Source organism: Cyprinus carpio, chromosome B8 (assembly GCF_018340385.1).
Source record: "Cyprinus carpio isolate SPL01 chromosome B8, ASM1834038v1, whole genome shotgun sequence".
Taxonomy (NCBI): Eukaryota; Metazoa; Chordata; class Actinopteri; order Cypriniformes; family Cyprinidae; genus Cyprinus; species Cyprinus carpio.
The window spans coordinates 11,548,445-11,562,843 of NC_056604.1; the positions used below are offsets into that span (position 1 = coordinate 11,548,445).

At 37.0% G+C, this 14,399-nt stretch overlaps 2 protein-coding genes across 2 annotated transcripts in view; both read right to left on the reverse strand.

Annotated features, from left to right (window-relative positions):
* Positions 1–847: 847 nt before the first annotated feature.
* Positions 848–8,393, reverse strand: LOC109095278 (protein-tyrosine kinase 6-like). The gene is made up of 8 exons (XM_019108966.2): positions 7,813–8,393; positions 7,390–7,511; positions 6,791–6,957; positions 5,046–5,214; positions 4,540–4,698; positions 3,342–3,523; positions 3,094–3,247; positions 848–3,010 (listed from the first exon to the last, which is right to left on the reverse strand). Exons 1-8 carry the CDS (start codon positions 8,163–8,165, stop codon positions 2,784–2,786), a joined length of 1,533 nt encoding a protein of 510 aa, XP_018964511.1. The 5' UTR covers positions 8,166–8,393; the 3' UTR covers positions 848–2,783.
* A 756-nt stretch (positions 8,394–9,149) lies between these two features.
* Positions 9,150–14,399, reverse strand: part of LOC109095277 (nucleolar protein 4-like) — a 42,512-nt gene continuing 37,262 nt past the window's right edge. The window contains 1 exon segment of the mRNA XM_042729668.1: positions 9,150–14,323. Within this exon segment, the coding sequence (XP_042585602.1) occupies positions 14,103–14,323 (221 nt within the window). The 3' untranslated portion in view covers positions 9,150–14,102.

The following is a 14,399-nucleotide window of genomic DNA, read 5'->3' on the forward strand; positions in this document are numbered from 1 at the left end:
TAACAACAAAACAAAGAAATGTACATATCTGGTAGAACATGAGGGTGTGTAAACAAGGGGAGATTTTTGTTTGTTTTTTCTTGTTTAAGTATCCTTTTAACTCCACTTTGTTGAAAGCCCATACTTTGTATTCAGAAATGCAACAGATATAGGTAGCTATAGGTGCATAGGTATATTAACATTAATTTCCAAAAGCACAGACATAAATGAATATTTGAAAAGTTAAAATTGAGTATTTAATAATAAAAAAGCACACAAAAAAAGTGTCCCCAGTTTTTGCGACTGAGATTTTAATATTTTGAACACTGAACTAGTAAATTTAGAAATCTGGTCACCTGTATTTTTTGGTAATTGACTTTATTAAACTTTACGCGACTCGTCTTGGTATGATGCGGAAGCACAAATATTTGAAAACTACATTAAAAGGTAATACTTTCAGTGAAAACATTGTGTGTGAGTGCTTGCCACCCCACACATGGTGCTGCCTTACGCTTAATGTTCTTATTTGGGTGAATGTTTTAGAGTCTATGGTTCCCATTATTTCCTTTCGCCTGTAAGTATTAAGTATTAGCCTACTTTGTTTCTAAACAGAGACACTAACTACAACAGTGTCAGTCTGCTGTTACAGCGGGCTTCACGAGCGCTGCTCCAGTCTCACCCGCGCGACAAGGTTACTCTGCACAAAGGTGAACACATGCACACACTTGACAAGTTTGTGTGTACAGACTCGTTCTTGAAAGCGTTTCAACCTGTTCTGTTTGTTTCGGTATTCCCAGAGTGTTTGGAAACAGTAAGACAGGAACAGAGTTTCCAGTTAGCATGATTAGCATTCCCATATGTCAACCTGTTTATTATTTCAACCTTTTTATTTTTTCTTAAAACAGTTTTTTTTACAGTTCTGTTTATTTGTAATATAGCCTAAGTATTTATACTGATAACATGCTATGACTTTTGTCCTTTCTATTATTTTATCTGCTGACCTGTTTGCTTACTGCCCATGTTGTTACCCTCATGAATGAACGCAACGCACATCTCACATGTGGATAAATATCACCAGGCAAATATTTCGAGAGGCTGTGCTTTAAACAGCCTCTGAATGAGTACTAGTAAGACTGACCCAGTCCCAAGAACCTCTAAACATAGACGCATATGGCTACACTGTAAATCTTTTTCTCTTTGTGATTAAAATCTAGTGAAACATCATTGTGTATCTTGGTCAAGATAGTAAAACAATATGCAAGGTGAATTTCAGTTCACTTAACTAATCTTTTATATCAACTGGTATTTGTGTATGAGCATGTTTTCACCTATTTTGTATCCAGAAACATGGCAAATTGTACTACAAACCTACTTAATAACAGTATTTTGTAATACAGATTTATGTAGCAAAGTAAAATAAATAGCACAACACACACAACTTGTTTGAAGAAATATATCTCTTGGACTTAATGTAAGTTGTACAGGGAGTGACAGGTAACCAAACAGCCCTTGTGATACTGCGTTGTGAAACGGCTTCAAGGGTATTTCAACGCACACTTAAAGCTGAGATAAAATCTGAAAAGCAGATGAATTATTTAAAAGAAAACAGACAGCATGAAAGTATACAAGGCCTAGGTTATAACCCTCTTTAACTCCTTCTTTCTATTTTGTAGCCCCGCTGCTGAAGTCTGAATGATTGGGTGTCTAATTGCAGAGCACAAGAGGTGTTCAAAATTCTCCAGAGATGTCAGTCATCACGCAGATGTCACCTTCCTGAACATCCTGTCAGTTTTCCGATTAGTCTGACCAGGCAAGTCCAGAGTGTTCTTGATTCTATTTCTGCCCGCCATGCACCCACAACATGAACACATTGTGGCAACACTCGTGTTACTGAGTTTGAATGTCTCAGCAGTAGCAACAATCGGCAGGATGTGTTGCATCTGTAGTACGTGCGTGTGTTTGTACGTACAGTTTAAATAGTCCAAAGTCATATCTAAATCATGTCACACAATCAATGAATCACTTTTTTTTTCTGTTCATGAAATTCACTTTTTTCATGAAATGCACAGTGTCTGGAGTAATGACTAGTATATTTCTGTGGTTTTAAATCATTTGGAGGATCAGTTAGCATCTACTTTTGAACCGACTACACTGTGCCAACTGAAAACTGCAGTGGAAAGTTTTTAGAGATTGTGAAATGACCTGCGTCCACAGGAACTGGCCAGATTCCAACCTCGTTCTGTTCCGGATGTTGTATACTCTCACGTTTAAGAGCTTGTTTGCAGTAGAGAGATTTAAACGGGTCATATTATGAGAAATCCTTCATTTCATTGGACTATAAAAACACTGTAACTTTCAAAGCTCACTAAGTCCCTTCCAGTCCCTACTGAAAAACAGATAATTTATTAAAATTTCTGATGAAAAAAATAAAAATAAAATTATGTTATATACATAACATTAATTTAAAATTCAGAGTGCAGATTTGGTGAAGGGAAGTTATTTTGTAGTACGAAGGTAAAACCTGTTAATAATGAACATAAAACTGATTTTGTTTATAAGTCTCTAAATCGGGATGAGAAAAAAGGTAGTCAAAAAATAATCTTCAATATCATCCAAGTAGATTTGAGGAATGCTTGATTACATTAAACGTGAATAATTCACAAATTAAATTAGAAAATAAGCACACAAAAAAGTGAAAGTGCGTGAATACTGTAAAAAAGTGGTGAAAATGAGTGGAAAGGTGTTTAGATGCACAAACAGCTATTGTTGGGACATTCCCACTCATTTATCTTTGCGTGGCACTGTTAACTGATGCCTTCTGCTGGATCTGATGTGTTATTGCAGCTCTCAGAGGTCCTCTCCATACTGGAGTTTTCCAGGAGCCTTCTCAGTTCATTAAAATCTGGCCTTTCGTGAGCTGAGTCTTTCCAACACATCAGCATTATGTCATAGATGTGCGACGGGCACTTAGGGGGCGAAGGCATTCTGTACCCCGTGGTGATCATATTGTACACATCTTGATTTGAGAAAGCTGCAAAAATATACACAAAAAAGATGTACTTTCACCTTTCTCAAATCTGCATGAGAAAGAAGATGCATAAATGATGTATATACCTGGATACGGGACTCCACCATATGTGAACATTTCATATAGGAGGACCCCAAATGACCAAACATCAGATTTGTTGGAGAACCTTCCATGGCTGATGGCTTCAGGAGCACACCACTTATATGGAATTGTTTTATCTTCAGATGAGTAAAATGGGTCCTGTGAAACAAATGCCCCACATATTTTATTTTAAGCAAATTTTAAGAGTGAATATTTTACACACGATTTTGATTAATTACGAGGTAATCCTCACCTTGACGATGCGGGCTAGGCCAAAGTCGGCCACTTTACAGATGTAGTTGGGTCCCACTAGAACATTCCGGGCTGCCAGGTCTCTGTGGATGCTGTTCTGCTCCTCAAGGTACGCCATCCCATCAGCCACCTGACTTGCCATTTCTATCAGTTCCTGCGGTTCCAGGTTCTGCCCCTCCTTACCTGTGAAGGGAAAACTGAAGGAATCATGTCTGTCTGATTTAAGGATATCATTGTTAACATTATTATCATTATTAAGCAAAAACAAACAATAAAGAAGAAATGTTGAAATATAAAGTAAAACATACTAAAAAATCTCTCATGCAGTCACTCAATTAATCTGTTTTTATAATTACCAAAATATATCTATAAAACAGCTTGTAAAGATGTCACGTAAAGCTACATTTACCTCAGGAAAGTCATTCATATCCTTTAGCTCATTATCAATACATAGCTAGAAAACAGAACTTTGTAGAAGAGCATATCGCCAGCATTTTACATGTTCGTTAAATATGTGCGTATATTTTAAAATCATTACATTTTTTTACCTAACACTGATTTCCCAATAAGATTTTTTTTTAATGTATGTTTGAATAAATATCATAATTTTGAAAATTGTATGGCATCTTTAAAGGCCCTTATCTCAGAAACAAGTTTTTGTGATGATATTTAAATGATTATATCTCAACAACTGTTTGGAGTAGAAACAATGATGTCATTAGAAAACAAAGACTTACGGGCTGTTCACAACAAGGATGATTTAAATTATATGAGAATAGGGAAGTCAACAATAACAACTATAAAACAATATAGTTCGAAGCACTTTCAAAATGTGTTTTTTTTTTCAGCTGATGAATATGATAAAAAAAAAACATTAACAACCAATCAGAATCTATTAAAGTTTACAGAGTAGGTCACAGAACAGCAATGCACACGTACAATAAACAGAGCATGATCATGCGTTGGTGTGGACACTAATATAATTATAATTATGGTTATGGTTATTGTTTTTGGTGTGACCGGGCCTTTAGATTTTACTTTCTCATTCAGTGCATAAAACTCAAAAAGTGTTTGTAGTCAAAACAGCTCAAAATGATGCACTAGGTCACATGTAATTACCCTTATTGATATATTTAAAGCTGATGTGGAAAAACATTCATATTTACTGGGCTGATGTTAGATAATAAAGAAGTTGTGACCTCGGAGGAAACTGAGCAGGTTGCCTTTTTCCATAAGTTCAGTGATGATGTAGAAGGGGGTGGAGCTTGTGCATACGGCAAAGAGTGTGATAAGATGTCTGTGTCTCAGCTTTTTCAGTATTTGAGTCTCCATCAGGAACTCCCTGTGATCGAGAGACTCTAGAGGAAGAGTAGAGCACATCAGATAAGCATTAGTACAACATGTGTCAAAATACAAAAATGTACTCGTTCAGGGGAATTTTTCACTAGTAGGCTGACAGACGAAGCCTTAACAGGGTTTTAGATGTATTCTTCAAGAGTTCTCAGTGTGTTACGTGCTCTATTGGATAAAGGATTTGAGGGCAGTAGACTGTGTTCTCATTCCTCCAGCTCTCACAGTCACAGAACAAGAAACACAACATTTCTCACATTCACATAGTATCAGAAACAGAAAACAAGTTGGCAAAGCTGAAGTAGCCCATTTAGCCTTCAGTTGTTTCTTTCCTATTTACATGCACCAACCCTACCATTGTTTTTGAGGATCTTGATGGCAACATTGACCATGCCTTTCCATTTTCCACGGTAAACATCAGCAAAGTATCCTTTACCAAGCTCCTCTTCCAGAGTGAACTCCTCCTTAGGTAACTCCCAGTCATCCACTGTTTGGTGGGAAAGATCCTGTGGTTTTGGTTCTGGCTGTTAGTATAAGAAGAAACAGATAAACTCTGTATCCAGTAATACAGACAAATGCATTTTCTTACATATACATATTGTACATTCAGTTGTGGTAATAATTCAGTTTGCTGATATACAGGGATCTCTCTCTATATATATATAATATATAGGCAGAATATGTAGGGGTTTGACAAAATAATTTGACCATGTAGGCCTTAAAACAGCATCCAACCTTCTTAGAACAGATTCATACAACTTTTGAATAGTCTTCAGTTATATGAATCTATAAAAACATCTGTCAGTTGATAAATAAGACAATATCAGTTTTTTCCCACTGTAGTCTACACAAATTAGATTAAGCCCCATAATAATGTGTGTTCACATTATTTTGTCCAACCCCTGTATGTGTGAAATATCGGGCCTGAGAGGAAATTCAACATGACTAGTTATTTAATCTTAAATTAACTGAAAAAAGCTCTTCTATTTCAAAAGACAATTTGCATCAGATTAGTATGTTTATTGGCTGAGATCCCGTCTTTCTTCTGACTGTCTTTTTATAGTTCACCCATATAGTTCATGTCTCACAGCCTCACCCTTTTATTCTTCTATTATGTGTTTTTTGTTCTGTTGCTGTCATTCTGTTGCACTGCAGAAGCTTCTGTCACGAAAACAAATTCCTCGTATGTGTAAACATACCTGGCAATAAAGCTCATTCTGATTCTGATGTCAAATCAAATCTGGAAACAGAAGCTTTCAAGCTCCAAAATGGATGCAAAAGCATCATTGTGGAAGGAATCATTGAATCAGATGATTCATTAATTAGAATGAAAAGAGGGATTTGTTCATGAATTGAACAGAACTGCTCTTATGAACTTGCCAAAGACAGGATGACCGTGAATGTAAAGAATGTAGGGGACAAACTATGTATTTGATGACTTTGGAAGACTTAAATATTAGATCATGCGGCTCACTTTTATTATACGTTTTGGTCATTTTGAAGCTTGACAGTAAAGGAGTGGAATCCTTGAGCCATCACGAACTTGAGCCTTCATAAAATATATATTTGTTTTTTCTTGAATAATTATTAATCATAGTTATTTATCAATTTATTAAAATTAAATGAAATTATTAGTTACTATATATTAATAGTTAGACACAAAAATGTATGTATCTGAATATCTTTCCTCCTTGCAGTCGAGGAGTTGGAATGTGTAACAGTAAGCTCTGTTATATGCTGAGTTATGACATAATTAGTAACCTCTGATAGAGTATAATTGCTGGTGTTTTGAGCATGTACGCAAAGAGTGTTGAAGCTGACTTCTGATGATGAAACTGCAAACTATTTTCTTCCGTAAACTTTTCTTCAGTTGATTGCATCTCTGACTCCTGGTCGTCATTTCATCAACCGGTCCTTTGGGTTTAACTGTAAACTCCCCTACAACAGCATCAGTCCTACTGTAACTTTCGTTCAAGAGTGGCCAGTATATTCTTCAAAAATTCACCTTTTTTGTTTCACAGAAGAAAGAAAATTGCTTGAAAAAACATGATGCATGTAAACAATGTCACATTTTACTTTGATGATTTTTCTTTCACTCACCCGTGCACATGGCCGTGTGAGACAGATACCACAGCTCAAGATGTTCCTCTTGTAGTGCTCCACCAGATTCTCCAGGCTCTGAAACATCTGACTCTGATCCAAATAGAAACTTGCATTCTGATTCTGATGGACCACAATGTGTTTCACTTCCCTGTCATTAATTAACACTGATGGAATGACACAAAAAGAGAAAGGATACAGATAGTAAAGGAGCACTGTTAACAGATTTTCTGATGAACCGCATCTAGCATGAATTAACCCAGTGTTTCCCAACCCTGTTCCTTGAGGCACACCAACACTATACATTTTTGAACTTTTCCCAAATAAAACACACTTTAATCAGTGTAACCTACAGGAACAGGGTTGGAAAACAGTGAATTAACTGAACAGGAGAGAAAATCATATCTGGACTATAAGCACAGTAGGTCTAATTATAACCTGACTGACTACATTTCCAGTGTAACAAAAAGCAAATGACTCAGAGATTAATTTAATACATTATAACAATTATTTTGGTTATGCCGTGCTACTTGTATAGCCTAATAGCATAGGCGGAACTGGATGTAAAACCAAGTTCAATAGACACAACAATTACATACCTGATAATACACACCCTATGTGATCTCTTTCACTGTGTCGCAACAAGAAAGCACCAACTCCATTCCCTGGAGCCAAGAGCAAATTCTGGGTCTCAAAACGGTTCAGCGTCCCAAAATACCAACTAAAGAAGAACACAGTTGCACACACGTCTCAATACACATTCATGTGGAGCAGAGTTGGGACAGGAATAATTTGACTCTTGAAAAGTATTTGTACTCCGTAGGCTACTCTGAACTGACATTAGTCTTAAAGGTGTTTATTTTGTTAATAGGCAAGTACTGAGAAAACTTGTTTATTTATATTATTACATCTAATTATTTATCATATGTTATTTTTAAAGGCAATCCAGAGTGTTTGTGGTTTGTTTTTGCTGACAGAATACATGGTCTGAGAGAAATAAAATAAAAAAGTAGCCTACTTACGGTTGCTCTTTTACCGTCTTCCTTCTCGCTAGGTAGTTTTGAGGAACGACGCCCTTGGCGGTCACCCTTCCGTTTCTGTCCAGTTTAACGGCAGTCCACCAGTCACCCTGACGCTCGCAGATTCGGAACTGCTCTCCCTCCTGGAAGGACAGTTCCTCGTCCGCGCGCGCCTGGAAGGGCCACAGCGCCGTGTAGATTTCACCGGTGGGCTCAGACGAAGGCGGATTCGGGGCATTTTGTGTCTGAAGTTTGCTGGTATTCGCTGGTTTTTCAACTTCGATCTTAGACGACCCGAACAGTCTCTCACAAAGCGCCCCCAAACAGAGGCACGAGCGGCTCCCGTCCTTGGACATATCATTTGAATGTGAATCGATGACTGTAACAGGTTCCGGACTGATGGTACGTGGGAGCTGACTTCACCGGCAAAAAACTAAACTCGAGTGAAAGAGCTGGGAGGAGCACACACAGGTTGTGCCTCAACCGCCGTCAACCTGGATAGCATTTCTGACAGCGGCTGTACCCAAGAATGCTGTTTAGTTATGTAGCACAATCAGATTTGAGACACGACCACAGTTTAAACAGGTACTAAACTCGGCGAGCTTTACACTCCTTGAAGTTCAGATCCACAGCAGTATGTAGCTAATATGCATATATGACAGAAACAGTTAATTTCCTAAATTAATCAAAAAGTGATCAAGATTAGACATTTGCAGATTTTATTTTATATAGGCCTAATATGTAGAATGAATTTAGGTACATTGGGATACTGTTCCAATTCGCCTTTGAGATGACATTATCTTTGTCGTAATGTAATACATTTTGTATACTTGCATGCAGTAAAGTATGAGTCCTCTTTTCATTGCATCATATTAAAAGCTGCAGTTTTTAACATTCTGGGAAAAAAAAAAAAAAAAAAAAAGAAACATTCTGCTAAAAAAAAAAAAAAAAAGATACTTGAGGCACCATATGAGGTTTCACAGATTTGAGACGCTGCCAGACCCCTCTGGAGAATTTCTGTAGGCTCTTTTCAAAAAGGGCAGTTTTCAAAATCCAGAAAGTTTCTGCAAAAACTCTAAAGAGTGTACGCAGTACTTCCAGTAATGCCATCATAAGGAAAAAGTTTTAGGCTCCAATTAAAGCAGTCTAGAGTTTCTCCAAATGGTAGCACTGTGGCAATGTGAGCTGAGGAACTCTAAATAGTGCTTCAATTTTTACATTGCATACTGCTCATGGAAAACAACAGACTAAGCTACAAAACACCCACTCTTCATGTCGCTAACACAGAACAAGAAAATAGAGATCATAGCTACTGAAAGAAAGGCAGACTGCAATGTGACTTCAGTTCACAGATTTTATTCAGACAGCTCTGGAGGGAAAGAGCAACTCGGGTTGCAGGTGCTTTCTCTGACCACAGCGATGACACCACACTGAAAACTTTAAAATATCTTAGAATGAGTCTCTCGGCAAAGTGATATGTAAAAGGCAGGAAATTCACCCACCTGTGCTTTTTCTTTTTTTTCTTCTTTTCTTTGTTTTTACATTAAACAAACAAATGAATTTCACCTGCCATATTCTCCATCTTTTAGGCGCTTCACATATATTTATATATATATTTATGTTTATCAACACTTTTCTAAAGAATTCAAATATTCAGCCACATGTACTGGATTCACTTTGAAAACACAATAAATATATATATAAAAAAAACAAAACAAAACACATACATAGCAAATCCAATATAATCGGGTTGATATTGGAGAGAGGGAGGACTCGTCAGCCAAGACGTACAGACCTGGTTAAAAAAAGTAACACAGATCCAAAGGGTTCCTGAGGTTTGCATGTGTCCTGTACATAAGAACAGTGCAAGGGGAATGGCTTTCTGACTCACTGAGAGGCTTCTGACTGAGGTCAAAGAGCACAGGTCAGTTGGTTTAAGAGTTGGGTGGATCTGCCCCGTCCCAAACACAATGCCCCTATCTATATTACCAATAATATAAAAAAAATGACATGACATCAAGAGTTTAGTCTTTTGCTTTTTCTCTAGAACAAGCATAAATAACTAAGGGACTACTGTAAGGGGGCATTTTACTCCCGCATTTGTGGAGAAGAAAATTAATGATGATAAGTCCCTCCTCTCTCTTTTCCTCGGCATCTACCATCAGTAGTGACAACCACGTCTAAAGGCCCTTACACAGACAACGTTTTGCACTGGATGTGAAACTGAAGTTTGACAAAATAAAAAACAAAGGCATAGCTAATAACACAATTCACACAATGTTCTTAATCGTCTTTAAAAACCATTTGCATGGATTAAAGCAACAACTTGAGAAAATAAATATACAGAGATTGATGCACAAAAGTGTGCAAAGGCCTTTACTGTGGTATAAGTTCAGCATGTCCATGTTTTCCTCCATTCAGATTTGATTTAAAGTAAAAAGCACATTGTGGGGTCACGACAGGACGATAGGCAGGGCTTTACTAGGACAAACAAAACCAACAACAACAGAAAGTAAAGCAACAACAACAACAAAAAAATCTTAAATTCTGTACATGTAAACATCACACACTTCCACTGAGTCAAAAAACCAGAAAGAAATCATACAAAGCTTCACATTGGTATACAAAGAGAAACTGAGCTTCAGCCTACAGTTTCTAATAAGTACAGGAGTAAAAACAAAATACCATAATCATAATAATATTACAAAGCACCACAAAATTAAAATATATCACAGGCAATGGTTGTTACCACATTTGATTGCAGAGTTTAGCTGCACGGTTTAAAAAAAATTCTTGTCTTTTCCTTTTTCTTTTCATGTGTTCACCAACCTCAGATGTCCAGACATCTTCCTAAAAATCTTACACTTCTAATGTCATTTAGAAAAAAAAATGTACAAAACAAGGAACCAAAAAGTCAGAGCAAACAAAGATCAATGGCCTGGTACAACTTTTGAGCTCTCAATACACCAACATATTTATGGTGTGAGTAAATTCAAGTGCTCACTTTCTTGCAATCACCATATAATTAGAATAAGCCAGACACATACTTCTTTCCTCAACTCAAAGCCCAGTGCTTGACGGGGTTCACATTCTCCTGCATGGTGTAAGGGAACAAATAATTACAATGCAGAGCAAATAAAGACAAAACATTATGGCTTGAGAATGATCAGCTGCATTTCATAATTTAGGATCATTTAGTTGGTTTTAAGGCTCCATCCCATAAACATTTTTCCTTCACGGATTGTAAAGTGCTACTATGTTAACCAATTTAATCATTTATAAAGTGTAACATCTGAATATAACTTAACTAATGATCCTGCACATATCATTTCATCTGTTCATCATTGAGTCTATTTCAATGAGTAACAAGTAAGAGGTAATAAGCAGGCTTTGAGCCACGTATCAAAACTAAGCCGTTGAAGACAACTTAAGAGTTTTTTCTCTTTAGAAGTTGCGTCATTTGGATGTCGTATTCAGTCATTTGGAGACCAATCTGAGATGCATGTTTTACATTTGGAATGTTGAGACTCGCAACATTGATTCCCTTCAGACTGCCAGTGTCCTACAACCAGAGTTTTTAAAGAAAAAGTAAACAAAAAATATATTTAATTTACTAAAGTAACACAAAACAACAAATAAAGCACAACTGGAATGGCAAGACAGAAATAAATATATCCAGATAATAAAAAAAAGAATGCAGCTAAACAGAGGAAAATGCTCTGTTCCTATAATCATGTTGCAGAGTGAGGACACGGTTGAAGCTATGGCTACAAGACTTGAAGGCCCTGTATTGTCACCACTCCACTAAAGGCTAGAGAGTCAGAGTGAGATCTCGCACAACACTATACCGTTTTCCGAGGGATCAAGTCACAATTGTTCAGGATTGTCTTTTGCTTTTTTTAAATACAGTTTTTAACGATGGCATTTGTGAACATGAGAAAATGCAGGCAGGAGGAAGAATGAGGCTGGTGTTTGAGGGGCAGTACATCGTCAATGTTCTACACTCGGTTCCTGTGGATGATGCTACCGTAGTCCACCAATCAATGCCTCTTTAAGCTCTTGGGGGTTGCTGACTGAAAGGAAAGGATGTCACCGTTGTTCTGCTAATATTAGGTCCTTTCTCTCAAACTCACTATGCATATACAGCATGTGTGCCGATAGGATGTTAAGTCCCTCTGTTTTGATTGGTCCCTGTGAAGATGAAAGTGTCTCAGTCATGAGGTTAGAAAAAAACAGCAGCATTCACAACTTAACAGAATGTGTTTTTGATGCAGTGCAGCATGGGAACTGCAGTCCTTATTCTTTTTCTTTTCAGATTTTTTTTTACAAGTCAATCTATGGCCCTCTTGTCTGGGAGGTCGATGTCGCTCGTGTTCCAGTGAGAAATTTTCCTACAGTGCATGGATGTGCTGAGGATGGAGGTTTGCCAAGGCAATCGAGTATTTAGGAAAGGGTTCAAAGCGTTCCACTCAGCACAGCTTCATTTGCATAATGTCCGACATTCCCAGCCAATAGAATTTCAGCATCTTCTTTTTTGCACTCAATAATCACGGTTTCTTTTCGTAGTCTTTCAAGTGTGCATGTGTAAGCTAGGATGAAATTTCTTAAATTTGAATGAGGAATATATATCTATATGTACAAAAGACATCAGTTAATGTGTTTATGATTGAAAACACATTATAACGATTATCATCTACATTGCACCTTCTCCCCAAACCTCATTAGCACTGAACAGAAGAAGAGAGATCTTACAAAAACCCTTTTCTCTTAGATCTGTTCTATATCTAAAATGGCTAAATCTGGATCAAAGCTGCTGTGTGGACATGTCTGTGGTAAGAGAACAACTAATACATCTGAGGAATCTTTTAAAATTCTATAAAACAAGATGCCATTGACATATAGGAATCTAAACTTTAGGCAGGAGATGACATCATTTTGTATATGTTTTGGGCATCACTCCTAAATTTACAGCTATTTTTTTGTGTGTGTGTGTGTGTGTCAAAAGTCTGTACTCTCTGTGGTGGACTGATAGCTCTCACTGTGTGATTGTGCTCTGTGCAGGACACTTGCAATGCTGCTGTGAGTACACACACCTCTTGCTTTGTGTTCTGATCATTTCGTCATAAAACCACGTTTAACAAATCATCTCAGCCCTCCGAAAAGGATTAAGCCTCGCTGGGCTCAAAGGTAAGGAAATTCGATAAAGACACTATCATGAACATAAAGCTGTCATAAGCAATGTGTGATAGGAGGGTTTATAGAAAGAGCATAGGCAGAGTTTGGGGGGTATCGGGGGGATTCAGCTGTCTGGAGCTGTTTTATCTTTGCTTTTGTAAAGCTTTGAAATAAAGTTCTCTTAATAAATACATTAATAAATTATATTAAATTGTTTACTAAATTATATTAATTCATATATTATCTTTTTATTAATTATATTGTTGTGGGCAAAATTAGCATTTTCCTGTTCTGTGTCAAAAATTTTGTTAGCTGTGCACAAGAATCAACAAGATACTTCAAGTGCCTTCTAGTGACTGCAATTTATTCCCTCTATGTGCATTAACTGTCTGTGGTAAAGCACCTTATATAGGATCAGCCAAAAAATAATACTTGCCAAGTGCCAAATACAAGTTAAATTTGGCTGGTAATTTTATTTAGAATGGTAACATAATACATGGCTTTTATTCTATTCTATCTTTATTTTATTTTATTTTACTACAGTGCAATAAAATATTAAAATAAAATCCATGTATTATGTTGCCATTCTAAATAAAGTTACCAGTTATTCATGGTTACACTGCAAGAAAGACCTCAAGGTTTTTATCTAAGAACCCCATAATTACTTTAAAGTTTTTATGAGAGGTAGCGTTTCATATAAAAATTGGCCAATATATGGTGCAGCAAGTGAAACAATGACCTGTGCTTTGTTTTTGTTTTTTGTTTTGGTTTTTTACTTAAAGAATATGCAATAATAATAATAATAATAAATCATTTACATTTAAATAAAAGTTTATGTTATGTTTAAAAATAATTATGCAAAATACAGGTTCATGGCCAGTGAACCTGAGATTATTATGGCTGGTAAATGATCTTAATTTTGTACCCTGTATATGCGTTTCAGATACAGCTTCTTCTGATCCCTCCATTTTGCTCCCCCTAAATGGTGTCAAACTCTGCCTTTGGGCTTTAGGTGTATATGTGTGTAAGTGCACATAGCTACATGTACCTTTCCTGTCATAGTGTGCATTTATGTGTGTGTTAATGAGAGATGGGCAGCACCAGCCTGTGTGCAGTTCTCAGTTCTGCTGCAGTATGAGGTTCTCGAGCTCATCAGCAGAGCGGAGCAGGAAGGCCGCAGACTCACGGTAACCCGCAATCAGTTGCCGAACAGCCGTGACCTCAGGTGGGCTGAGCTGGGCAGATGCCCCTCCGCCCCCTCCACCCTGACCATGACTGTTTGAACTGGAGGAGGAAGTGCTGTTGGATGCCAAAGATTTCATACTGAGATCAGTGGGACCTAAAAAAAAAGGGACATTTATGTAAAATAATTATCTAGTAGATCTATAGAAAAGACTGGAATAGGGTTACTACAA